Source organism: Elephas maximus, chromosome 9 (assembly GCF_024166365.1).
Source record: "Elephas maximus indicus isolate mEleMax1 chromosome 9, mEleMax1 primary haplotype, whole genome shotgun sequence".
Lineage (NCBI taxonomy): Eukaryota > Metazoa > Chordata > Mammalia > Proboscidea > Elephantidae > Elephas > Elephas maximus.
Genome location: NC_064827.1, coordinates 71754398 through 71782000, shown reverse-complemented (window position 1 = coordinate 71782000; position 27603 = coordinate 71754398). Strand labels below are relative to the sequence as shown.

Genomic DNA, 27603 nt, shown 5'->3' with positions numbered 1-27603 from the left:
TTTAATATCAGATATATAAAACCTGTTACTGTCAAGTCAATTCTGACTCATAGTGACCTTATAGGACAAAGCAGAACCGTCCCATAGGGTCTCCAAGGCTGTAATCTTTTCAAAGCAGACTGTCACATCTTTCTCCCACAGAGTGGCTGATGGGTTCAAACCACCGATCTTTCAGTTAGCAGTCAAGCACTTTAACCACTGTGACACCAGGGTTCCTTGCCACAGACATATAACCAAAAAGAAAATCCATTGCCGTGGAGTCAATTCCAACTTATAGTGACAGATACGTAGTATATCTTTTATGTACTGTATGCATATTAGGCTTTATACAGAAAAAAAAAAAAGATCTTTTTACCCTCCAAGAATCAATTCTCCCCCGCTTGGGGGCGATATCACTCCCGTTGAGAATGCATGTTTTGGACCCTTTCCAAATATCATTTCCAATTCTCACATGACAGCTTTGACAACTGTGGTATTTTCTGGGTAAGGAAATTGAGACTCTGAGAGGCAAAAGTGGCTTCCCCCAAAGTTCTCCCAAGTAGGAGAGCACCTGAAACTAAGGCCCCTTCAAAAACCACACTCAGGGCCTCAGAGAAGGCTAAGTACACACAGGTGGGAACAACCTGAGGCTGAGTTTAGCCCTGGCTCTGCCCACTGCATGCTGTGTGACTCCAGGCCAGCCCCTTTCCTTCTCTGAGCTCCTGATTCATCTCTCCAGTGAGTCAGGCAGGAAGAGCAGTGACCATCTCCACTCCCCCATTCCCCCAAAAAAACCTCTTCATTTTACACAGGAAAAGAAGGCAGAAAGTTGACTCTCTGGATCCCAACTCAGCCTCTGAGAATTTGGCCCCAGAGTCCTTGACCCAAGCACTGCTGCCTTTGGCCTTTCATTTAACAGCACTTCTTTTTAATCTGGAGGAGTGGACACTGGGGCTTTGGACTTCCTGAGCCTGGAGGTCTAACCAGCATAGCTGGTGCGAGCAGAATCCCAGAAAGGATAAGTGACTCTGCTAAGGTCACACAGCATGAAGGAGGTGTCCCGAGGGATGGGTCACAGAGAGGGAGAACTGGCCAACCTCTGACAGTTTCCCCAGACTTTGGAGCACTGGTTCAGGAGTATTCCCTCAGCTCAGACTCACTTTGTGACCTCCACATGACCTCCCAGACAACTAGTCTGCCAAATCAGGCCACAGGACCAGCTGACTCTGGATCCCCTTTCAAACAGCAAGGTCAAAAGAGTCTGCATTTTACCGGAAAGACCAGGCTGTCTTCCTATTCTTGGAAGCCATAGCCAGAAAAATGTATTTTAGCCTTCATGTGTTTGCAAAAAATAAATTTAAAAAATCGGTTTCATTCAAATGCTGCTGGCTTGGTTGCCATGGATACCACCTAATCATGAAGGATGACTGTTACTTGTTCCCACGGAAACATGGAGGCCTGAGGAACATCCTGTAATTTCAGACAAGACACCAAATTTCAGTTGTCGGGGTTGTACCGCCCAGATCTAAATGCTTAAAAACAGGTAGAGGCAGTGACCTCTAATATTGACGTCAGGAGAAAAGCAGCAAGGGTCTGGAAAGAGGAGGTGGGGTGTGGGGGTGTGTGTGTGCTGGATCAGGAAAATGAAAATTGAAACTACCAGATATCATTTCATACTCTTTGACAGGCAAAAACTAAAAAGAAGTGACTTCAAATGTTGGTGGGGATGCAGGTAATTCTTTTGTCATTGCTGGCAAATGGGGAGAGAAAAGGGTTTAGAGAACAATTAGACAATAGCTAGTTGAAACTCATAACATGCATACTCTAGGACCAGAAATTCCCCTCCTACGTGTCCGGTCTAGAAAAACGCTTCATCCTGGGCATGTGGGAATCTGCTTAAAGATGTTTACTGCAGCTCTGTTTGTAGTAGCAAAAGTTGGAAGCAACCTAAATTTCCATCAATAGGGAAATGAGTGAATGTCCCTCGGGACAGTCATTCAGTGGACTACAAAACTTTGAGGCAGAGGGTACAACTCCAGGGGGCACTATTTACTTGGAATACAACGGCACTGCAGAAGACTTGGATCTATATAGACAAACATTAATAAAACTCGGAAAAACGAGGGTGAGTGGAAACAGCAAGTTGCAAAAGGAAACAGAGTGCAATCCACTTATATACATTTTTTCTTTTCCAAGAATGTTCATAGCAGCTTTATTTGTGAAAGCCAAAATCGAGAAACAACCAAAACACCCCTCAGTAGGTGAATGGTTAAACAAATTGTGGTGCATTCATAACGTGTAAGGCAGAAAAATGGCTCCCCAAAATATCCACATACTAACTCCCAGAACTTGGGTATATGTTGCCTTACATGGCAAAAGGGACTTTGCAGATGCAATTAAGGCTAAGCACTTTCAGAAGGGGAGACTGTCCTCGACTACCTGAACGGGGCAATCTAATCACACGAGTCCTTAAAAGTGGTAGAGGAAGGCAGAAGAGTGAGTCAAAGAGATGCGACAACAGAAGAGATTGTAAGCATGAAAGGGACTTGACCTGCCATTGCTGGTTTTAAAGATGGAGAAGAGTCAGTCAAAACGTAAAGAATGCAGGTGGCATCTAGAAGCTGGAACAGGCCCTCAGCTGACAGCCAGCAAGAAAACTGGAACCTCGGTTCTACAACCACAAGGAACTGAATTCTGCCAACAATTCAAATGAGCATGGAAATGAATTTTTTTCATAAGACCTATGGCAGACTTCTGACCTACTGAACTGCAAGATAACAAATTTGTGTTGTTCAAGCTACTAAATTTGTGGTAACTTGTTAATAGCAGCAATAGAAAACTAATACACACACCCTGGAATAGTACTCAGCAATAAAAAGGAACAAAGTATCGATACAACAACTTGGATGTACCTCCAGGGTATTATGCTGAGTGAAAAAAAGCCAGTATCAAAAGGTCACATACTGTATGATTCCATTTATATAACATTCTCAAAATGGTAAAATTATAGAGCTGGAAAACAGATTAGTGGTTGCCCAGGGTTAGAGATGGGTAGGCAGCACAAGGGAGGTCTTCGAGGGGATGGGCTAGTTCTGTATTTTGAATGTGGTGGTGGCTACACAAATCTATACATGTGATAAAATGGCATAGAACTATACACACACATAGTACCAATGTAAATTTCCTGGTGAAAAAAAAGAAACAATCCCTGACTTCCAGAAGCTGGTCTGGCATTCACAGCTAAGCCACGTTTTTCTCCTTCTGAACATAGAGAATCTTATGGAATGCCAACCTCAGACAAGGTTACCAAACAAGGCCACTTCCTAATTCTGTCTAAGCAACCGACAAAAACAAAGCCACTGTGCCACCCACAAAACACCAAACTTTCCCCTCTCTCAGTTAAAACAAGAGACCACTGCTTCTTAACCAATTACAGCTTTACTCTTGTGCTAGTCTCCTCTCCCTATAGATAAGATCTGAGATTCACAGTCATAGAATTGTCCCCGATTTCTGACAGCATCCAATCTACAATGAACATCCTTTTCTTAGAGAAAAAAACAAAGTTGCCATCTACTCAATTCCAACTCATGGCGGCCCCATGTGTGTCACAGTAGAACTGTGCTCCACAGAGTTTTCAACGTCTGATTTTTCAGTAGTCAATCGCCAGGTCTTTCTTGGAGGTGCCTCTGGGTGGGTTCAAGCCACCAGCCTTTCAGGTAGTATCTGAGTGTGTAACCATTTGTGCCACCCTGGGATTCCTTAGATCCTCCCAAAATCACTCAACCAAACACCAAATCCTATAATAGATTCTTACTAACGCACTTTTGCTGACAAGCCCATGGTTCCCCATGGTGTGTATTCTCCTCACTGCAATGAGTAATAAACCCAAACTGTTCAACTACAGATGTGTTCCTGATGGTCTTTGGCTGGAGGGCATTACCCAAGTGGGCCCAGTGTAATCACAGGGTTGTTAGGGCATCAGGAAGGTCAGAGTTAGAGAGGGTGAAAGTGACAACGGAAGCAGAGGGAGTGAAGATGTGACAATGGAAGCAGAGGTTGGAGTGATGTACTTTGAAGATGGAGGAAGGGGCCAGAAGCCAAGGAATATGGGCAGCCTCTAGAAGCTGGAAAAGGCTAGGAACAAATACTACCCTAGAGCCTCCAGAAGAAATGCAGCCCTGTGGACACCTTGATTTTAACCCAGATATTATGTTCCAGAATAGATCATTATTTGGGGGAAGAGGAACCAATAGAGACATGAAGCTCATTACCTGCTCTGCCGTTAGTCACAGAGTCCTTTGTCTCTCACCCAGGAGACTTACGTCTTCTGCCGGCATCCATGAAGCTCTACCAGGCTAACTTGTTAGCTTGCAAGTAGGGGAACATCTCGGGCCCTTCACTATTCTTAACAAAAAGCATAAAAACTACTTAGGAATAAGTTTGACAAAACATGTGCAAGACCATACACTAGTAAGTACAAAACACTGCTGAGAGATATTAAAGATCCAAATAAATGCAGAAATACACCGTGTTCAAGGACTGGAAGTCTTAGTATCATTACATGACAATTCTACTCAAATTGACCTGTAGATTCAATGCAATTCCACTCAGAGCCCTAGCAGGTTCTTGAGATGTGTTACCAGTGAATTCGATCCACTTCCTTTTGTTAACTAAATAAATAATAAACTCAGAAAAAGGGAAAAACAAACAAAAAAACTAGCATGCTTTCTGAAGACAATGACAAGCTGCATTTTAAATTTAAATGGAAAAGCCAAGAACCAAGAATAGCCAAACAATTTTGAGAAAGAAGAAACAAGCTGGGAGACTTATATTACCTGGTTTCAAGACTTTACAGTCTTGAAATATAGCTAAAGTAAAGACAGTGTGGTATTAGCATAAGGCTAGACATGTAGATCAATGGAACAGAAGAGAGTCCAAAAACAGATACACACATATATGGTCAATTGATTTCTGAAAAAAAGTGGCAAGGGAAATTGATGGTGGAAAAGATAGTTTCTCAACAAATAGTGCTAGAACAAGTGGATATCTGTATGTAATAAAAATGGACCATCAGGAAATGCGGAGAGTGACTGTGCCACAAATGCATGTTTTTATCCTAAAACTGACTCCTGGAGTAAGAACCATCAGCTTTAATTGTAACAGGAAGAAACTGAGGTTCAAAAACATGAAGTAAAACGTCTATGACCACACAGCTAGGAAATGCAGAAGGCAGGACTCAAGCTCAGTGATCTCTGACTCTAAAAGCTGTCCCATGATGGGAAGGAGCCTCCACGCAGGAAGGATGTTGCAGAAGTCAATGAGAGAGGACAGCAAGTCGCAGGATGCCCAAGAAGCTGAGTTCCTTCCCTGTCCCTTGGCCTTCCTATATATTGCTAAGCCACGTCCAAGCCCCATCAACAAGGCTAAAAGAGATAAGGGATGCCTCATTTGATCTCACATTTTGTTTTCATGACATTGTTTTGGGGGGAAAGAAGGAGTCATGAGGACACGGAACTGAGATATTCCATTGTCTCTCAAATGGAATTGGGACCAAAGTTCAAATTGTCTTTAAGTTCAGGATGTGAGTCAGAATCAGTGGAGGCTGCCCGCTGCTGCTGGGGCGCGGGGTGTGGTGAGGTGGGGTCTGGTGGAAGAGAGGCATGGAGATGACTGTGGGGGACTTAGGGTTCAGGGCACCCTTCCCAGCATCTGATGAGGGTCAATGAGGAACACATGGAGGAGGGGGGCACACCAGCTCCCTCAGAGGGAACATGAAGGGGTCAGGCTTGGAGCCGGTCCTAGGTGGACAGGAGGGAAGATCCAAGGAGATACGTTCTTCCCAGTTCTATCTCAGGGTCCTATGTGGGACCTCTCCACAAGGTCAGGACAAGAGTCCACTCCTTGGTCTCCAGTTGGCCTCATGCATAGTCCAGTATAAGTCCTGCAAACTTACAGCATCTGTAGACATTGTCACCAGCTCTTCTTTGTGTTCCTTTACTTGAGCCCCTTGACAACTGCTTCTGACAGTGTATGAGTCCTATTCCTCATCTTGAGATGGACCTCACTTTCAAAGAATTCTCAGTCTTCCAGAACATTCTGGATTTCTGGTCACTCCAAGGATTAATTAACTGGCTTGAAGGCTTGTCTCATCCCTGAGCTTCTTTTTTCCTCCTTTACTTTCTGAGGATTTCTAGCGGTTTTAGTCTGAAGTGTCACCTTCTCCATTTTTATTCCTGCATTTTCTCCTGGACTCTTTGCAGCCGCAGGGCCTATTCCAGGGCAGGCAGCGAGCTGGCATTTATTCTGTGCTGCTGGAACGCAGGAGAGTAAGGAGGTCCCAGAGTGTAGATATGTGTTTGCCCTTCTCTGCTGTGTGTAGTTTCTCTATATACACTTTTAAAACACAATGCAGTGCTATCTACTTTGAAGCATTTGCTTCTGTAGTAGAAGCAAAAAAAAGCACACGTGGGCAGGGCGCACAGCAACTTTAGGAAGCTGGTTATCCCTGGGGAGAGAGTGGGAGGCTTTAGAGTATCTCAGGGGTCAGCAAACTTCTTCCATGAAGGACCAGACAGTAACTATTTTAGGCTTGCGGGCCATATGGGCTCTGTCGCAGCTACTCAGCTCTGCCTTTGTAGTGTGAGAGTAGCTACAGACAATACCTAAATGAATGAGTGCAGCCGTGTTCCAATAAATCTTTATCTACGGATACGGAAATGTGAATTCCATATAATTTTCACATTACAAAACATTTTCTTCTTTCAATTTCTTTTTTTTTCTCTACCATTTCAAAGTGTAAAAATCTTCTTACCTCACAGGTCAATAAAAACAGGTAATAGGCTAGATTTGGCCTATGGGCTATAGTTTGCTGACCTCCGCTACAGCTGAGAGGAGCCCTGGTGGCACAACGGTTAAGGACTCAGCTGGTAACTGAAAGGTTGGCGGTTCAAACCCACTCAGCAGCTCCATGGGAGAAAGGTCTGGCAAGTTGCTCCCCAAAGATTACAGCCTAGAAAACCCTATGGGGCAGTTCTACTCTGTCACATGAGTTGAAATCAACTCCATGGCACCTAACAACAACATATGGATATATATTGCTTTTGTAATCCTGAGAGGTGGACTGGAGAAAGGGTACCAACATAAACATAATTTAAAGAAAAAAAGAGATGGCGGATGCTGGCCCATAACTGGTGATCTGTCCGCTGGGGGGCCGTCCAGGTTGGAAGGGAACCCCCTTGTGATGTATGAACCTCCTCTATAATGTCCTCATGAAGGGTTACCCTGGCTCCTCCGGTCATGGAGTGCTCCCCACGTGTTGAACTGTCCACTCCTACTTTGGACAGAGTCAATGGGGAAGGGAGGGCTGCAGTTTGGGCTCTCTGAAGCTACTTGCTGCTAAACATCTACCTGTGAACTGGTTCTGGGACACGTGGTGGAATTGAGGCAATGTAGAAAATGCCCAAACTTGTCAGCTTCTCTCAATCTGACTTCTGCCTCCCCTACCCCAAAACCTGCTCCCCTCCTTCAGGATTCCCCAGGAAGTGTGATGATATGTTTTCCCATCTTCCAGACCCTGCAATCATCTTTGACTCCTCTAGGCTATCTCTTCTGCAACCACTGTGTCAATCCATCTAGTTCAAGGGTTTCTTCTTTTGCTGACTTTCTACCAAGCATGATGTCCTTCTCCAGGGACTGGTCCCTCCTGATAGCATGTCCAAAGTACGTGAGACAAAGTCTCTCCTCCGTCCTTGCTTCTAAGGAGCATTCTGGCCATACTTCTTCCAAGACAAATTTGTTTGTTCTTCTGGCAGTCCATGGTATATTCAACATTCTTCTCCAACACCATAATTCAAAGGCATCAATTCTTCGTTCGGTCTTCCTTCTTCATTGCCCAGCTTTCGCATGCATATGTGGCGACTAAAAATACCATGGCTTAGGTCAGGCATACCTTAGTCCTCAAAGTGACATCTTTGCTTTTTAACACTTTAAAGAGGTTTTTTTAGCAGTGGATTTGTCCAACACAGTACATCATTTGATTTATTGACTGCTGCTTCCATGGATTGTGGATTCAAGTAAAATGAAATCCTTGACAACTTCAAATCTCTCCATTTATCATGATGTTGCTTATTGGTCTCGTAAAGATTTTTGTTTTCTTTATGGCGAGGTGTAATCCATACTGAAGGGTGCAGTCTTTGGTCTTCATCAGTAAGTGTTTCAAGTCCTCTTCATTTTCAGCAAGCAAGGCTGGGCTATCTGCATATCGCACATTGTTAATGAGTCTTCCTCCAATCCTGATGTACTGTTCTTCTTCATATAGTCCAGCTTCTTGGATTTTCAGCTCACCATACAGAATGAATAGGTATGGTGAAAGGATGCAATTCTGACACACACTCTTCTTGATTTTAATCACGTGGTATCCCCTTGCTCTGTTTGAACGGCTGCTTCTTTCGTCTAAGTACAGATTCCACATGAGCAAAATTAAGTGTTCTGGAATTCTGATCCTTCGCAATGTTAGCCATAATTTGTTACGATCCACACAGTCAAATGCCTGTGCCTAGTCAATAAAACACAGGTAAACATCTTTCTGGTATTCTCTTCTTTCAGCGAAGCTATATCTGACATCAGCAATGATATCCCTTGCTCCATGCCCTCTTCCGAATCCGGCTTGAATTTCTGACTGTTCCCTGTCAATGTACTGCTACAACCATTTTTAAATTATCTTCAGCATAATTTTACTTGCATGTGATATTAATTAAGTTGTTCAATAATTTCAACATTCCATTGGGTCATCTTTCTTTGGAACGGGCACAAATATGGATCTCTTCCAGTCAGTTGGCCAGGTAGCTATCTTCCAAATTTCTTGGCACAGATGAGTAAGTGCCTCCAGTGTTGAATCCATTTGTTGAAACATCTCAATTGGTAGTCCATCAGTTCTGGAGCTTTGTTTTTTGCCAGTGCCTTCAGTGTAGCTTAGACTTCTTCCTTTAGTACCTGCTATCTCCTGAAATGGTTGAATGTCGACCAGTTCTTTTTGGTACAGTGACTCTTTGTATTCTTTCCATCTTCTTTGGATGTTTCCTGAGTTGTAGCAAACCTATACGACAGAGTAGAACTGCCCCACAGGGTTTCCTAGGCTGTAAATCTTTACAGGAGCAGACTGCCCCATCTTTCTCCCACAAACCAGCTGGTAGGTTCCAACCACCAAACTTTCAGTTAGCAGCTAAGTGCTTACCCACTGCACCACTAGGGCTCCTTAGTCACCTATTATCACCTTGTTCTTCCCAACTCTGTTCTCCCTACAACACATCAGTCCTGTTTGCACTGGATGCTGCTATGATAGCTATTTTCCTAAATCAGAGCCCTGTCAAGTCACCCCCTCCCTCCGGTTTCCGCTGAGTCTATTACAACTCATAGCGACCCTATAGGATGGAGGAGAACTGCCTATAGGGTTTCCAAGGAGTGGCTGGTGGATTTGAACTGCTGACCTTTTGGTTAGCAGCCTGAGCTCTTGACCACTGTACCACCAGGACTCCAAGTACAGTGGGGGTTAAATATCCTGGACCCTGCCACTTAGTTGATGGCAATGCTGAGCAAGTCACTTAGCCAGTCTGAGCCTCGGTTTTCTCATCTGCAAAATGGAGCTGATAACTGTATCTGTGAAAATGAGGATTTAACAAAACACATGCAAAAGACTTAAAATAGTGCCTTGCACTGTGTACATGCTGCTCAAGGTGTGGAGGTAGTTGTTATTACCATTATTTTTAAAAAACCTTCCTTTGACTTCCTGTGGTCTGCCAGGTGGAGTTCACACCACATGGCTCATCATTCAAAGCCCAGCCTACCCTTCCAGCTACAACATCCAATAACCCAATTATAGGACTACCTTCCCCTTTAGACTCCACAGGCCCCCAGCACTGGGCTTGGACATAGTAGGTGGCTCACTAAAGTTCAGCTGCTCTGAACAAAGTACACATCACACTTGTACTAGCCGCACACCCCAAGGAGGAGGGGCTACCAAAGAACCATCTGGATGAGCCTTCAGATCCCCACACATATCACATTTGAGTTTCTGAATCCTCCCTAATAGATCTGTGACTAGCCCCTCAGGCTCTGGGTAAACAGATAATAATGACACTTTGCCATGTTACATATATTTGTTACACATGCTTCTGGGCTCAGAGAGGTCCAGTGACTTGTGCAGTCAGGATTCCCACTCTAGCCACACTCCTGAGCCAAACTCAGTGTCTCCCTGATAGAAAAGAGGTATAAATGGATAGAAAACTGCTTTTTTCTAAGATTACTACAGATTGGCAATTTATTGGTTTCCAATTTCCAAATCCATGTTCTACAATCTCCCACACCAAGCACGACATTGAGAAGGGCCCCATCTCTGGCTGCCCAGCTCCCTCTGGCTCTCCTCTCTCCTCCTCTCCCCTCTGCTCCAGCATCAGCCAGGGGGTAAAGGAAGAGGACAGAGCCTCACAGCCTCCACATCTTCCTCCCTGCACTCAGCCTTTTTGATTTCACAGCCATGTCAACAGATCAGCTCCAAAGGCCAAGGAAAAAGAAATAACACAGCCCAGACACCAACAGTGCTCTTCTGTCAGAGAGAAAAGAGGGAAACAAAAGCTAAAAAGACTTCCAAAAGCAAAAACCCTAAAACCATTTCTTGGGTGCCCAGCAGCTGTCAAAGTCAACACAAGAGCCAGGTGAAGGGGGGGAATAACCCATCGCACATAAAATCCAAGCGGCTGTGAACTCTGAGACTCACAGACCCAGCCCTGGTGCCTTTGCAAGGGCATGAGCAGTGTCATTAGCGAGCTTTTCTTCTCTGCTGGTACACAGGTGGTCTGTCTAGACCGAGGAACCGAGCCAGTGTTTTCTGAGTACTGAGTCTATGCTTTTTTTTTTTTTTTCATTATTATTATTTGTTTGGAGGGCTATTGAGATTCTCCTTGCTTCCTTATTTATGCAATTAAAGAAAATCACAGCACAGAGAGCTGCTTCCAAACTCAAGGCCACGTGGGCCAATTTCAGATGGATAATTAAATATTGAACAAACGCTGAAATGCCTCTACTAGATCGGGGTGGCTAAAAATAACCACCCTGCCACTCCATGAGCCGGCATGGCGCACAGGCATCTCAGCCGCTCACTCGTAAATCCCTCCTCCCAGCAACTGTCAAGCACAGCCTTTCCAGGGAACAGCAGAGGAAGGTGGGGCAGGGTGGGGGTGGGAATTGATTCCCCAAATACCTCCTGAAGAGAAAACAAAACTTCAGTGCCAAAACAGAAAATAACAAATGTTGGTGATGATGTGGGGACATTGGAACCCTTATCCATTGCTGGTGGGAATGCAAAATGATATAGATGTTGTAGAAAACAGTATGATGGTTCCTCAAAAAACTAAAAATAGAAATTGACCCAGCAATTCCACTCCTAGGTACATACCCAAAAGACTTGAAAGCAGAGACTCAAAAAGAGATTTGTCCACCAATGTTCATTGCAACACTATTCACAATAGCCAAAATGTGGAAATAACCTAAATGCCCATCAACAGACGAATGGATAAACAAAGTGTGGTACATACATACAATGGAATACTACTCAACTGCAGGAGAAATGAAGTCTTGATATATGCTGCAGCATGAATGGAGAGTGAAGACATTATGCTGAACAAAATAAGCCAATCACAAAAGATCGAATATCGTATGATCTCACTCACATAAAAAGCCAAGAAAATGCAAATGTATAGAGACCAAAGTTTATTAGTGGTTATCAGGGGTGGGAGGGAGAGGGAAAAGGATTAACAGTGATGGAAGAATTGCATTGATTAAGGGTAGGGTTGTACAGCTGATTATTGTAATTGCCGTCAATAAGTTGTACGCCTGTAAAAAGTTGAATTGGCAGAAGCTGCATGGTAGATATATTTACAGCAATGACAAAACAAAAAAATTATAAAGTAGCTGCTGAAGCTGCTTATGTACAACCAAACACATCATAGGATTTGGTTTCTTGGTTTGGAGGTTCAGGTTTAGGGTCATGGTTTCAGAGGACATCCCAGTTAACTGGCCTAATGACATGTTTAGTGCTTCTGTTCTACCTCCTAGTTTGTTGTATATCGCCTGGAGTCTTAAAAGCTTGCAAGCGGCCATCCAAGGCACAACTGGTCTCTACTCACTTGGGGCAACAGAGGAAGGAGAGTCGGGAATAGGAAGAGGATGTGGATTGTGTGGCTAATTGCCTCCAGGAACAGCTGCCTCCTTTGCTATGAGACCAGAAGAACTGGATGGTACCCAGCTACCATTACTGAACATTTTGATCAAAGATTCTATGGAAGAATCCTGATTAAAAGGAGGTAAAGGCAGAACAGAATTTCAAATTCTCACGGACTCTAGACTTTCTGGAGCCATAGAGGGTAGATGAACCCCTGAAACTACTGCCTAATATAACCTTGGAACCTTAAGCCAAAAATATCCCCTGACGTCATCTTAAAACTGAACAATAGTTTAGTTTAACTGGTAAAAAAAATGTCTGCCTTGAGCATTATGCTCTTTTAAGAACTATGTATATGGGACCAAATTGACAAGAGCAACTCGAAAAATTAGATAGGAACCTAACGGGGCGCTGAGTTTATGTTAATGAGGGAGCAACAACAACCCAGAAGAGCAGGGTGAAAATGATCGTACAACTTGAAGAATGTAATCAATGTCACTAAATTATACACGTACAAACTGTTGAATTGGTGTATGTTTTGCTGTGTATATTCTCAATGGCAACAAAATAAATAAAATAAAGGGAGAAAAAATGAACTGAGAAAAAAAAAAAAAGCTTCAGCTCCCAGCAAGCTCTGAATGTTCCTGACCAGGAAATACTCTCCCTTTCCTGACATTTAACCAAATAGCCCTTAGAGGAAGATGCAGGGGAAATATCGCAACCATTGCTTTTCTTTTAAAAATAGTCAAAAGGCTTCATGTGTCTTCCAAACAAACCATGTCTGCAGGCCAGGATGTGAGCATGTTCGTGTCAAGCCACATAAGAGTTCAAAACTCCCCAGTTCCAGAAGACTGAACAAGGTGCCTGGCTGCCTCAGTTTCCCTAACTGGGCTAATCTTGGAAAAAGCACCAAACAAAACCAACACCAAAATGGGATGCAAAGGGACCTGGGTTCCAGACCCGGATATCTCATTAACGTCTTTACGAGACCTTGGGCAAATGATTTTCTTGGCTCTGTGGGCCTCAGTTTCCCCAGCTGTCAAGGGGAACAGTAGACTCCCCAGTACTGGAACTGCAAGAGACCAGAAATATCAATCTCCTCAATCTCCCCCTTCAGCGGCTGAGCAAAGCAGGCTCCCAGCCCCTTCCTGTAACACCAGGCCTCAGTTAGGTACAGAGTTAAGTGGGGCAGAGATAGTGCACTGAGCGATCAGAACTCCAAACCTGAGCCACTGAAATCAAGAGCACACCTGGGCTGTTCCAACGTCCTCTGAATTGCACCAACCAAACTGCCATGGTTCTGAACATGAGCTTTGGAGTCCAGTGGCCTGGGTTCAAACCTTCCTTTTATAACAAGTCACTTCACCGGTCCGAGCTCAGTGTCCTCATCTTGCAAAGGGGAGTGATGAAAATGACCCTACATGTAGGAGGGTTGGGGGATTCAAATGAGAAAATCAGGTAAAGCTCTTGGCACAGGGCCTGGCACATGTTCAGCTGGGCAAAAGGGAGCTATTATCTTCGCTGTTATCAAAGGTGAGGAGGATGCGTCCAGGAACAACAAAGGCCAAGAGGCTGACGTTCTGGGAGATTAACTGGGGCCTCCGGCCTCCTTCAAGGGCTGGTAACTCTGGGACCCAGGCCCAGGCTGTCTGCCTCTCTCTAGGGACCTTACACCAGGGGACAGTGAATCTTCAGCACAAAGGAACTTGATGGAGAAACAGGGCTGAGGCCATGCAACCTGTGACTTGCCCAGGGAAACTGTGTGGCCGGCAGAACAAGAATCTGAGCAGGATACAGGGGGCAGGGGAAGGAAAGAGAGAAGCTAGGCCTGGTGGTGCCACCCGACCCATCCCAGGCAGGCAGAGGAGCCAACCAGGAGGACCGACCTCACAAATGTCAATGAGGTCATTCCCCTCCCTCCCTCCTAAATGACGGCCAAGATTGTGGGAGATGATGCCCACAAACCCTCAGCGGAGTAGCTGCCTGTGCAAATCAGATGGGACCTTACTATAAAGACAAGGAGGAGGTCTTATCAAACAAGGTGGAGCTATTCTCTGGGCAGGCAGAGGAAACCAGGAACCAGGTGAGGAAACAAGTTCGAGGTCTGGAGTCAAGCAGAGCTGGACTCCACAGTTCCTGAGCCGTGACCTTGTACAAGGTTCTCATGCTCTGGGCTGCTCTTCCTCACCTGTAAAATGAGGATATCCAGTATTTATCTCACAGGTTGTTGTGAGCATTAAGTGAGACAATGGAAGCACGGACTTTAGTTCTATGCTGGCCACTCCTACCCTTGCTACACACCATGAGGAGTGAACACCCCAGTCGCTGAGGTGTATAAGGGCTAGGAGGGCCTGAAAGAAAGCTGGGGCCAAGCCTCAAAGGAGGGATTGTGTCTCAGCAGAAACAGAAAGAAGGACAAAGCAGAAAAGGCTAAAACTACAACTTCAGAGGTATTGTCTAAATTGGGGACAGAGAGGCCTTGGGCCCTTGGGGGATGTTTGAGGACCAGGGGCCACAAGACACAGCCAGCACCCACCTTCAGGGTCCCCACCCTTCCCTATGATAGTACACAGCCCTGTCCCTAAACACTGTTCACCATTAAGAACCAGCTGTGTCAAACAAGCACCCTCCCTAGTCATGTCACCAACTTCCTAGGGGCCAGCAGCCCTGGGTTCCATAATCAGTTCTGTGAAGGTGACCTTGGGAAGGTCGCAGCCCCTCTGTGCCTCAGTGTCCCCATCTGAACCCCAGCGTTTAGATCACCCAGCTGCCACGTTCTGAGCCTTGGGAGGGGATCACCACCTCAGGAGACCGGCCCCAGCCTTCCTGGGCTCCCCTGTGAGGTCCCTCTTGCCTGCATTCCTCAGAGTGTATTGGGGGGTTCCCGGGAAGCTCCCCTGAGGCCCCATAGACAGATTGCAGCAGGGGGAAATAGAAGTATTCTTCTAGCTCTGGATAAAGTTGTGGCCCATTTGTTCAGCCAGCAAACATATCTTGAGTACCTACTATGTGCTGGGCTCTAGCCTGGCTACCAGGGCCACATAGGAATGCACACGGACCCCAAAAAAGGAAACAGGCCCAGATGGGAGGGAAGGGGGACCACACAGCAGCTAAGATATAGGGCCATGCAACCGGGGGACACCGGACATAGAAGAAAACCTAATGATCTTGGGAGGTAGCCAAGTCCCCAGTGCCCAGTTAGAGCCTGGCACGTGGCTAGACTCCTGGAAACACTCAGATGGATGAAAACTTAAAAGAATGAAAGCTGCCCCTGGGTGTGGGCTTGCTACCATTCCAAGAGGTTTCCAGACATCAGTGAGGCAGCAGGGCAGGTACAGTCCCATTTGACAGGTGGGGAAACTGAGGCTATGGCCAGCTGGACTCAAGCCCCTGTCTACCACTAATCACGGCTCCATCCCCCCGTGCCCCAGTGCACCCCAATCAGCTGGTCTCCCCATCTGACTGGGTTACCAGAGAGGGCTAGGACCACGTGCATCCCTATCTGGGCCCTGGCGGCCAGGCTGGAGCCCAGCCATAGTAGATGCTCATGATATCTTTGCTGGCGAGTAAATGGGCCATAGTTTTATTCAGGGCTAGAGGAATACTTATGTTTCCCCCAGAAGCCCTAGGGGGTGAGACAAGTCAGACAGACGAGTCCTTCCTTGATTACGATGGGGAAAGGTAAGAAGGCACCCTGGTTGGTAACACCCTCTGGGGATAGGACACCTCTCAAATCCAGGACCATGTGCAACCTTCGGGCACACTCCAAGGTCACAAGGCACCATATGGCACAGCCAGATGACCTTTGCCATCCAAAGGTCACTGTTAACACCCTGTCTCTGGCCATCATCAAGCTTCGTGCCCCCAGCAGCAGGTCTCACTCTGCCCATTCTCCAGATGGGAAAACCCAGGCCCAGAGAGAGGAAGTGCCTTGTTTAGTGCCCCAAGCTGGTCAAACCTGTGCAGCTGCAGATGCTGTCCCTCACTGGCAGCCCTGCCTGGGGCAAGGTCCTGCTCTCAAATCTCCAGTGAGCACCCTCCCCACCACTCGACAGTGACAGTCCAGTGGTGGGCAGGTATGGTAGGTAGCCTGCTCAGAGGCAGCATCCAGGCCACAACCCTGTACCCAGCCTGGCCAGCCGCAGGTCCCGCCACCTGCCTACTCTTCCCTGCATTTTCCTGTTTCTGAAAATTCCCCTCCCCAGAGTCTCAGTCATTTTTCCCTCCTGGCTAGTACAGAGACCAGAACAGGTGTGGAGCAAGGGCCTGACCTGGGCAGGGTGCTAGGTACCACTCCCTCCTCCGTGGTCTAAGGTCATACCCACAGAGCCAACCCGCCACACAGATGGGGAGACTGAGGCCTGAGGTGGGAAGGGACTGGCTTAAAGCCAGGCGCTGGCCTCCCCAGCAGGAGTTACCACCTGGGTGAGAGCACTGCCCTCAGGAGGAGTAGTGAGAAGGCAGCCCTGAGGTGGAGTCAGGACTCTGGAGGTGTAGTGGAGGGAGGTCAGTGCCTGCTCCAGCAGCCTCTCACCCAGGAGGACAGGGGGCCTCTAGCCTCCAACTCATGCCCTGCCTAAGTGCCCCTCCCAAGCAGCTCTCACCACCCCCCAGGACTCCCCTCACTCAGTCAGGCCCCAAGCTCTGTTCCCTGCTCTTCCCCCTCCCCAGCCCACCCTCTACCCCTCCCCCAGGAAGAGCTCTGTCCACAATGCCCAAGGCATTTTCCATCTTCCTGTCTTTGCAGGAGCTGTTCCTTCTGCCCAGAGAAATGACAATAGGTCACACGCCTGTGGCCCAAGCCCCGAACACAGGCTTCCAGCTTTCCATGCATTCCTACTCCCATTCTTAGAACTCTGCCGTCTTTATCCCATTTACCATTTACCAGCAGAGATCACTGAGGCTTGGTGAGGTAACCGGCCTAAAGATAGTTATGTGCAGAGCTGGAATTGAACCCAATTCTGACTCAACCACTCCCTGGGCCAAAGGAAATCCTATCTATTTTGTAAGATCCCATCCAAATGTCACCTCCTCTGTGAAGCTCTCCCTGATTTCTCAGTTGTAACTTCTGCTCATTGACAGTCTCCTCCTTACCCCCAGCAGGCTGTGAGCTCCTTCAAGGCGTGGGGCACAAAGCAGGGCTCCTATACCTGTGGGGCCTGGGAGCTGGGGCTCAGGGGAAGGCCAACACATGGATTGTCCCCTTCCCAGCCAGCAGAACTGGTTGAGAGGAGAGCTCTTGTTCCTCTCCGTGCCTTGGCAGCCAGGGAGGAAACTGGACTGAGGTGAAAAGTTAAGGGAAAGGTTACACAAGGCATTTCCAAGGTGAGGAGAGGGGCAGGTTGGGGTGGGTGTAGGAGAGGCCCCAGGGTGGCCTGAGCATTATTGGACATTTGTACAAATCCTGCTTGGCACAGTATGCACCTGTTTCTTCACCAAATCGTCCCAGTACTGCCACACTCATATTACAGTGGAGGAAACTGAGGCTCTGAAAGGGGAAGTGACTTGTCCAAAGTCACACTGGCTTGTGCTTGAATGCAGATCTCTGGTCTCCAGGGCCAAGACTGAGGGGGTGGGAGGTAGCCAGAGGCCACTTCAGGGAAGACAAGGACTGGGGAACCATGGGCCTCGAGAGAACCTCGAGGCTTGAACTCTGGTCCACACCTGTGCACACCCTTAGACTCAGCTTGAATCTCTCCATACAGAGAATTCACTACTTCCTGAGGAAGCCCTGTACGTCATTGCTCAGCCCCAACTATGGGAAAAGTCTTCCCCATTCTGCGGGGAAGCAAAACTAACATTTAGTGATGCTGAAGGGCAATGTTACAGGTCCAGGTCATACAACCAGCACTTGGAGAGGTTAGACCCTGATCTGCAGACTCCATGACAGCATTTGCTCAAACCCCGTCTGGGCAGGCACAGGGCCAGCCTTCCCAGCTTCCTCTGACAAGCAGGTGGTAAAAAAGCAACCCAGGTCCCTATGAGTGCTGCTGCCTCAGCTCCACCCCTGGCTCTGTTGGCACCTTCAGGAGGGCCTGAGCCTTTGCCCAGGACTCTGGCCTCTCCAGCGGACCTCTCTCCCTTCCTCCCACCCAGCCAGGAAAGGAAGTCCTGGCCCCCACCCAGCCCTGAAGGCAGCCCCCTGGATCACACTCATTTCCAGCTGAGGATCCAGTTACTGGAAAAAGAAAATGCTGCCTGCACCTCCCCCTCTCCCCTGCTTCCAGGGCTTGAAGAAGGGAAACTTCAAAGGAGGTAAGGCCCACCCACCCACTCAGCTTCTGGCTCCTTCAAAGCCAAGGATCCCTGGGATAGGATCCCTCACCTGTCCCTCCCAAGAGGGGAGTCAGTTAAGTCCTTGGAAAGGGAAGAAGTGCAGGATTGGCGAAGCTGGGAGGCCAGGGCAGTGGAGGTGAGGCAAGGGTAAGCCAGGGTCCATCCTGGATCACTTAATGCCCTCCTGCCGGGTAAACTGAGGCACAGTGGGGCAGGAGGTCTGATCTGAGAGGTCAAAGGAGGAGAACCCTGGCTTCCAATCTCCCATCTCCTTGCCTATGGCACAGGGAAAACACTAAAGACACAAGAGGGTGCACATGAGGGAGAAGCTGGAGGTAATGGGGGTCCCGCAGACGGACTAGTGGGCACCAGGAGAGGCGGATGAAGGGCTCCCCCGTAAGTGGCTAGCAGGAGGATCTTGGGTCCCTGGCATCCCGGGGCATCAGGTGATGAAGCGGTGGTGGAAAGGGTCTGGGGGTCAGGAGTGGGGGTCGCGCCTACCCCTGGCAGGACGGGTCCGGCTGCGGGAGCGGCTCCTCTGTCGCTGCAGCCGGGGCCGCCTCAGCAGCCGATAGTAGTAGGAGGGCCTCCCGGTGCTCTTCCTGGCGCTGCCGCCCGCGGACATGCTGCCGCCCGCCGGGCACCGGGCCGGGGCTGGGCGCGCTCACACGGGCCCCATCGCCCGCTCCGGACCGCCCGGCGGGCGTCCCTGCCTTCTCCCGCGCTCGTTGGTGCGGCCGCCGTCGCCGAGGCCAAGGCTGCCCCACAAAGTCGCTCAAACTCCTCCTCCTCCCCAAAGCAGCCGGCCCCGCGGCGGGGGCTGGGGACCAGGAGGCCGGACTGGCACCGGCCCGGAAAGTCAGTGCTGGGGAAATCCCGGCCTGGACTCTAAGGGGCGAGGCGGGCCGGAGAACCCCCGGAACCCCAGGCCTCCACGTAGGGAAGCAGGAGGGCCTCCCCCGTCTCCCAGCGCCTGAGGACTCAAAGCCCGATCCCAGGGCGCACGGGGCGCCCCATCCCAGCGGCGGGTGTAGATGGTGCGCTCCCGCGTGTGCGCGATCCGGGACACAGGGCAGGACACATGCAAGGCCTCCAGGCAGCTACGCTACGCGGAAACCGAGGTCCAGGGAAACAGTCAAGGTCAATTAGAGTCCGAATGAAGGGGACTACCCAGTTTTGCCCCAAGTTCACCAGGCTGAGAATCGAACCCATCGGGTCTAGCCCCAGCTGGGTTGAAACACTCTGCTTTCAGGCAGAATACATGCCTATTCTTTACGTTTTAAGGATTGTCCCATTTGATACACATTATTTTTTATATAATCAAAATTGTGGTGTATATTTCAAGCACACAAAAAGTGGAGAGTACATAACCAACACCCGTGCAACCAGCAGACTTTGCCAAATCTGAACATTTTGCCCCCTTTGATTTAGACACCCTACCCCCCCGACCCCCCCCCCCACATCCATAAATAAAAACCACAGATACTGCAAAGTCTGCATCCCTCTGGACATTTACACCTACTCTGGCAGGCCTGGGGCAGTGAGGGAGGGGGACAGGGAGAACAATTCTTACCCTGCTGTAGAGAGGGGAAACTGAGGCTGGGAAAAGGGAGCGTTCCAACTCTCTCAATTGCAACGGGCTGAAAAACTTTCACCAAGTCACTCACTTCCCAGCTCAAGAACCTTCCATGGCTGCCCAAAGCCCAGTGCCAACAAGCCCATGCATTCTTCCCTTGTCTTTGGGGCTTCAACACTCAGGCCCCAGCCAAACTGCCCTCCAGCCTCACTTCCACGGTTCCCCTGCTCCTTCTCACTTCTCTTTGCTTTACTCCCAGCCCCAACTGCCTCCCATGTACGTTTCTTTGATTAGCCAAAGTCCATCCTTTACAGCACACTTCCTCTAGCCTTCCCTGACCATCCAGGCCCTCAAGGATCTCTCTCTTTCTCCTCTTATTCCCTACTCTCCCCTACCCCTGCTTCGGAATTTATTCTTTAAACCATCAGGCAATCATCTGCCTGAGTTCTATTTCCTCAAGCACAGAAGGGAAACCGAGGCCCTGACAGGGAAGTCCGACTTGCCCCAGTCAACAGAAAAACAGTGGTGTGGCAGAGGCAAGTGCTCTTAGCATGGGATCCCCTATATGCCGTCTTAGGTGTGTGTGCGGGGAGGGTCATGTGTGGGTGCCTGAGGCAGTCTGGGGGTCCACCTTCTGAACTGCTGAAAAGTTGGGGCCCTGGAGATAGCAGGCAGTCTGGGCAAGAATCCAGGCCGGGTTTTGCACCTCACAGGGGGAGCCCCCTCCCTCCCTCCCTCAACCAGGGGGGAGGGCCCCCAGGTCAGCAGAAGCCTGGATCACAGCTGGAAGCCAGGCGCCTTCCCAGGACCAAGGGGGAGGGGTAGCAGGGGTATTGCTCCTCCAGACCTAGTCTGGGGAGTCCAAAGCTATCCCAACAAAAAGGGCAAAGACAGCCAGACTACTGGCCAGTCCCAGGAGAAGATGGAAGACCACATAGCCATCTAGGACACCATTAGCCCGCTTTGGATTAAGCACTGCTCTACGTTATTTTCAACATTAGACATTGCCCAGGAGCCTCTTTCAAAGGGCAATGCCCCTGGGAAGAGCTCGCACCCAGTCCCTCAGCACCTCAGTCCCTCAGTCGTGGGCCCATGGTAGCATGCATTCTCTTCTGGCAGGGCCACCAGAACCCACCCACTCATGCCTTGGCACATCCAGTAATAAATAACCTCCCTAGCTGGACCCACCAGTTTGGGGGAGTGGAGGGCTCCCAATGTGCGGACAACAACCCTGCTTCCAGGGTTCATCTGGCCCAGTTTTCCTCCCAAAGCAGGAATCCCCTGATCAGCCAGGTTTTAGCCTCCTGTTGAGGAGATGGGAGGCTCACTGCCAACACACTCTGGTCAGTAGCAGGAGCAAGTGATCTCGGCCTGGGGCTCCCAGCACATAGTCTTAGGTATGTGGAGGGAAGAGGGAAGTAGCCAGGAACTCTGGACCTCAGTCTATAAACACGGTCTCCCAGCTTATGCTTGGGCTCCTCAGGTCCCTCTCTGTGCCTCAGTTTCCTTTCCCGCGAGGAGAAATTACGTGTCCCCAATCGATCTACCTGTGGAGGGAGGAAGGTCAGATAATGAATAGGAAGCCGCCTGGCCTTGGAGTGGGAACAGGCAATGTCAATCATCCCAAGCAAGAGCCAATCACCTCCACAGGCCTCCTGTCAGGCACTGGGGCTGGGGTTGGGGTACAAAGTAGAAAGGCAAGATAGGAGTGAGGAGAAGTCCTGGGCTCCCTGCCCCTCCCCCTGGCCCAGGACCTCTGGGGGCAGACAGGCAGACAAAGGCTGCTCCCTGCAAGCCCCAGCAGAGCATCTGGGATCAATCCTGCTGCAGAGGCACAACTCACCCACCCCCTCCAACAGTCCCCCACTCACTGCCCCTGTGGCTTTCTCCCTCCAAACAGAGTAGCAACCCCCACTTCCAGAGACCGCCTGGACTGAGGAAGGTGTCTCAGAAAATATCCCTCCCTCCCCATCTCATTGCTTCCTGTGACACACTCCGCTTAAGGAGAAGCCCTCTGTGACTGCCCTAGACAGAATTAGCATCCCTGCCCTGCTGATCTGTGAGCCTCAGACCCTCCAGGGTTAACAGTCTGGCCAGTAGTCCTGCCCCACCCCCACCCGCCCACCTCTGTCTTGCCTCCAGAAGGGCTCCAGAAGAGGCCTGGCTTCCACCTTCATGTGCTGCTTTGGGTGAGGTCAAGGCCTCCATGGTTTCTACACCGCTGAGCCTCCCAATCACCCCTGGCTCTTTAAGCATACATATTTCTGGGTTTCTCCCCTGATGCTTGATTCAGTGGGTCTGGATGGGGCCAGGAAATCTGCATGCTTCCTAAGTGCCGGGCAGGGAACTGGCTAAATCAGACCTGACCCAACCCTACTGCCACTAACTCCTACTTTCATCCTTTTCCGGAAAAGGAGGATGCCCAGAGCACCAAAAAGAACGAAGCTCCATCACAAAAGAGCTGCCTCCCTTCGCACCCCTTCCCACTCCAGCAACCCTGATGTATCTGCCTCAGACCTTCCAGAGGCACTGCATGCGTTCCTTCTCCTTCCCAGTTCTGGCCTTAGCCATGAAGCTCTTCCTTCAGCACCCACCTAGCAAACTCCTCCTTATCCCTCAGGACCCAGCTCAAATATCACCTCCTTAAAGATTAAGTCTACCCCGAGTCCCAATGACAGACCCTCCTCCGTACTCCTGCCATACCTTGAATAATAGGGATACTAAGAGGCCACAGGGAAGCCCAGGAAGAATGGATCCAAAGAATTGCCCTCCAGGCAGAGAACAATCAGCATCCAGGTATCCTAAAGGTTGAGAGTAGTGGGCAGCATGGGAGCTGGGCTGACAGTCCAGGTAAACCATGGGCCAGGCCAGGGCTCCAGGTTAGGAGAGGCATCCAAATGCAGGGAAGGAGGGCTGCCAGGCCAGCCCAGTGCAGCCATCTTACTAGGAGGTGTTAGGTTTAAAGTCAGTGCAGAAAGAGAAAAAGAAGCATATCATCAGAATTACCCATGAAAAACCTTAGATGGCCCACAGAGGACAGTTTTTCCTCCAGTGTTAAGACCAAAAACACCAAACCAAACCCACTGCCATCAAGTCGATTCCGACTCATAGCGACCCTACAGGACACAGTAGAACTGCCCCATAGAGTTTCCAAGGAGCGCCTGGCAGATTCGAACTGCCGACCTCTTGGGTAGCAGCCATAGCACTTAACCACTACACCACCAGTGTTTCCAGTGTTAAGACAGATTATCCATTTATTCACCTGAGCACAAAGCAAAAAGGCCTGGTTTGCACTGAAGAAAACATTTTGTATGGGAGGAAAACAACAACGGGTTGGTTATCTTTAAATGCTAGACCCTACCCAGGGAGGATGGGGCAGTGGTGGTTCAGTGGTAGAATTCTCACCTTCAATGTGGGAGACCCAGGTTTGATTCCTGACCATGGCACCTCATGTGCAGCCACCGCATGTAGAGGCTTTTGTGCTACTATGATGCTGAACAAGTTTCAGGGAAGCTTCCAGACTCAGACTAGGAAGAAAGGCCTGGCCATCTACTATCAAAAATCAACCAATGAAAACCCTATGGATCACAACGGTCCAATCTGCAACTCATCATGGAGATGCTGCAGGACCAGGCAGCGTTTCATTCCATTATGCCTCGTGTTGGAGAACCAACTCGACGGCTGCTAACAATGACAATCCAGGGAAGAACAATGCTCATGCTGGAGGGAACCATAGAAACCAAGACCTCCCCAACAGAGGAGGGCTACAAGTTTGACCTCAAAAGGTTCATTCGAGGGTGAAGTTTGGTAATAATAATGGTAGCTGAGATGTACTGAGCATTTACTGTGAGCCAAATGCTATCCTCAGCATTCTTCACACTTTATTGCACTCAATTTCTCAATGACCCTATGAGGCAGACAGTTACCCACCCTATTTTACAGAAAATATAAGAGAAAGGGTAAGTAAGGCCAGAGGGCTTACCTCAAGAAGGAGCCAGGATTTGAACCCAGAAGGGATGGCAAAAGCAAAGGTCATAAGGTTGACCAGGACTTCATGAAACACAAACTGGAGGGTGGGGGGAGGGGCTGTGTAATAGCCTGGAACTTTCTTTAAAAGCAAGCTTTGACAAGGGACAGGAGGAGGCCTAGATTGAGGGGCGGAAGTCCCCCCCAACAGGGGAAGCATCAGAGCCCTCACCAGGCCCCACACAATGGGTGTCTGGAAGGCTCAGACCTGTCAGGTTTCCTGTCGGGACAGTGCAGGAGGTGGTGACCAGGGGCAGCCCCCAGCTAGACAGCCCTGAACACAATCACCTCCCAGGCCAGTCTCAATTCTTGAGTCAGTTGCTGGACCCCTGCACAGGGGTGTGGGTAGGATGGAGAGGTGAGGGGGCACTCGTGGTTAAGGTCATGGCCTCTGCCTTGGGAGGTGGCTCGTCTGGCCGGCAGTGACAGCTTCCTGTGTCCACCGTTCGTCCGGGAACAAGGCTGGACCAGGAGCTGGATTTTCATCGGGGAGCTGGGGGAGGTTGGAGCCAGGGCGCACTCTGTGAAGCAGGAGACACAGACAAGTCCTGCGGGGTCTCACTCACCACTGGAGGCCCTGCCAGGCATCCTTTGCCTTGACCCTCCCCTCCCTCCCCCCGACCCCGAACTCCCACCCTTTGCAGAAAGTGGTCTGGTCAGGGCTGAGAACATGTGGGGTTAGATGGCTCTGTCCCTCCCAACATAGACAGAACTGGGGACCCATCAAGGGTAGACATTTGAATACACAGAGGCCACGAGCCCAAGGCCTCCGGGGTACAAGTGCTTTTTAAATCAAGTCATCCAAAGCTGGGCCCGAGGGACAAGCCCGATGAAGAGGTCAGGGCTCTAAGGTTGAAGGCCAGCTGGGGAGGGGAGGGAGGATGTCATACTATGTGACCCAAAGAAAGCCCCTTGACATCTCTGGGCCTCAGGTTTCTGAAACATGCTAAGCAGCTATGAGACAGTTCTGCCTGGCCCATCTTCCTGGGATACTGTCAGCACCTAGAAATATCTTCCAGCCCCAAGACCACCACCTGCGTGTCACTCCTGTCCTCCAGAGGTCCAGAGAAGAGGACATATCTCCCTCATATGTGATAACAGCCTGTCCTAAAATCCTGGAATGTTAGAGCTGAAAGGAAGCTTTAGAGTCAGTGAGAGAACCGGGGAAGCTGAGGCCTGAGAACTTGCCCAAGGACCCTGCTTAATCTATCACTAGCAGGATCCAGCACCAATTCCTCAATCACTGAGGGTCTCATTGCCCCTCCCACTCCAGCATAGCAGTCATATGGGGAAACTGAGGCCCTGGGAGGGAGTAAGACTTGTAAGAGATCACATATGGGGTCTGGCCTCAGGTTGGTGCTCCACTTTGGAACTTAAATACAGCTGTCAAAACCCCTTTTTCCCTTCAGTTGTCTGGACCATGCCTCCCACAATGCCTGATGCCTGCTTGGCCACCCACAGGCACCCTGGCCTACCACGCCAGGCTAGCTGGGACATCAGCCTTCTGTTCCCAAAACTCAGGGCTCCAATCCCAAGACCTGACTACTGGGGAAGGGAGAGGCTGGGATCCATTCTCCGGGCCCCAGCTCCATCCCATCCTTCCCTACCCCCACTCACGAAGCCGGCATTTCAGCCCAGATGGCCAGGCTTGGAGCAACTCCCTCCACATACTTCCTCTCCCTGCCCTGACCCAGAAATGCTGCCAAGCTCCAGGTGGGCCCTGGGCCCCAGCCCGGCTCGGAGCCCTCCCTTCTCCCCCAGCCTGGGCCTGGAGCTGAAGCTCAACGTCTTGGGCTCCTTCTTCCCCATCCAGTGATGGGCTGAGAGGACTCCACATCCCCCGGGCGACCAGAGGGGCTGGCATATGGTCCCAGCATGAGCCCAGAGAGTCCTCCTTCCCCCACCTGGTCATCTGTGAACCATTCCGTGGCTGGCACCAGCCTGGGTTCCAGGGGAGGGACCCTGCTCAATCCCTGCAGAGCCCACTGAGAAGGACAAATGAACCAGCTCAGTGGTCAGCTCCTTGGTGGTCATCTAGGCAGGGAAGCTGAGAGAGCACGGGCTTTGTGGTGAGGAGCCAGCACTTCCTGGTTGAGTGGCCCCAGACCAGTCCTTTCACTTCTGAGTCTTCATTTCCTCAACTGTAAAATGGGTATAATGACACTTGTACTTTGTGAGGTGGTGGGAGGAGCAAAGGGCATAATGGATCAGAAGCCCTGGGTATAAACTGGCCCAAACCTACCACCCCCCTCCCCCGTTTATCTTCTCACAAATCTGTGGGCTCCTTGAGAGCAGGACAGCCCAGAGCTGCTCAACACAGTTCCCTGACCAGAGCAGGCTCTCAGTAAGACTGGTTATGGGAGATGGTGGGGCCTTTGAGAACAGTGGTTGAGCCCATATGATCTGCAGTCAGCACTGAGGGAATTTGGAGGAGGAAGAAGTTCTGGAATACTGCCTGGAGAAGGCATCATTGGCATCGCAGCTAGAAGGCCAAGTAGGAGTAGACTGGATAGAGGGTAGAGAAAAGCACTCTGTCAGAGACAGCATGGACCACAGAGGTGAGAACCAGCAAAGTGTATACAGCATGTTGAACTATGAGGCTGGAGCAGGTGGTGAGGTGAGGACTGGGAAGCAAGTGTAGGGAGTGTGTGAAGGGTGAGATCAGGGAGAAGAAGTGGGGAGATAGATCCAAGTGGGGATGAGGCCCAGGAAACCCTCCAGAGGGGGAAAAGTGAAGTGGTAGGGAAGGAAGCCCTGGCCAGGGAAGCAGATCTGGGCTCCAGGCCTATCTCTGCTACTCTGTGGCTATGTGACCCTGGAGAAGTCACAGTCCCTCTCTGATCCTTACTCTGTAACTACAAAAGGAGGGGTTGGCTGCATGAGGCAGGCCTGCAGGTACAGGGCAGAGCCGGATGCCCAAGAACTACATCGGGAAATTCAAAATAGACTCCAGGGTCCCACTCCCAGCACTACTGAATCCCACTCTTGGTGGGGAGGCCCAGGAAACCATATTTTTAAAATAGCTTTCCAGAACTTTCCTTGGGGAGCCACTGGCTAAGATGGTTCTAAACTCGGCTGAGAATATACCTATGCTAGCCCTGAACCAAAGGAGCCCTAGTGGCTCAACGGTTAAGCACTTGGCTGCTAACAAAAGAGTTGGTAGTTCAAACCCACCCAGAGGTTCCAAGGGACAAAGATCTATCCGGCTGCTCCTGTAAAGATTGTTGTTGTTGTGTCCCATCAAGTCTATTTCAATTCATAGTGACCCTCCAGGGCAGGGTAGAACTGTCCACAGGATTTCCCAGGAAGGGTAGTGGTTAAGTGCCACGGCTGCTAACCAGAAGGTCGGCAGTTCGAATCCACCAGGTGCTCCTTGGAAACCCCATGGGGCAGTTCTATTCCGTCCTATAGGGCCGCTATGAGTCAGAATTGACTCGACAACAATAGGTTTGGTTTTTTGGGTAATCTTTACAGAAGCAGGCTGCCACATCTTTCTCCTGTGGAGCCACTGGTGGGTCCAAACCACTGATGG

General features: G+C 49.7%; 1 protein-coding gene across 7 annotated transcripts in view; it reads right to left on the bottom strand.

The window, feature by feature from the left end:
- Positions 1-27603, bottom strand: part of DAB2IP (DAB2 interacting protein) — a 233012-nt gene that overhangs the window by 127319 nt on the left and 78090 nt on the right. For 4 of the 7 annotated variants that reach the window (XR_007518794.1, XM_049897214.1, XM_049897218.1 and 1 more), the window contains exon 1: positions 18971-19772. The exons of the other annotated variants lie outside the window; for them this stretch is intronic. Coding sequence is in view for 3 of the 4 variants with exons in the window: in XM_049897214.1 (XP_049753171.1) it covers positions 18971-19094 (124 nt within the window). In the remaining variant the exon portion in view is untranslated. Of the gene's footprint in view, positions 1-18970; positions 19773-27603 lie in introns of those variants that run through there. 7 annotated transcript variants of the gene reach the window in all.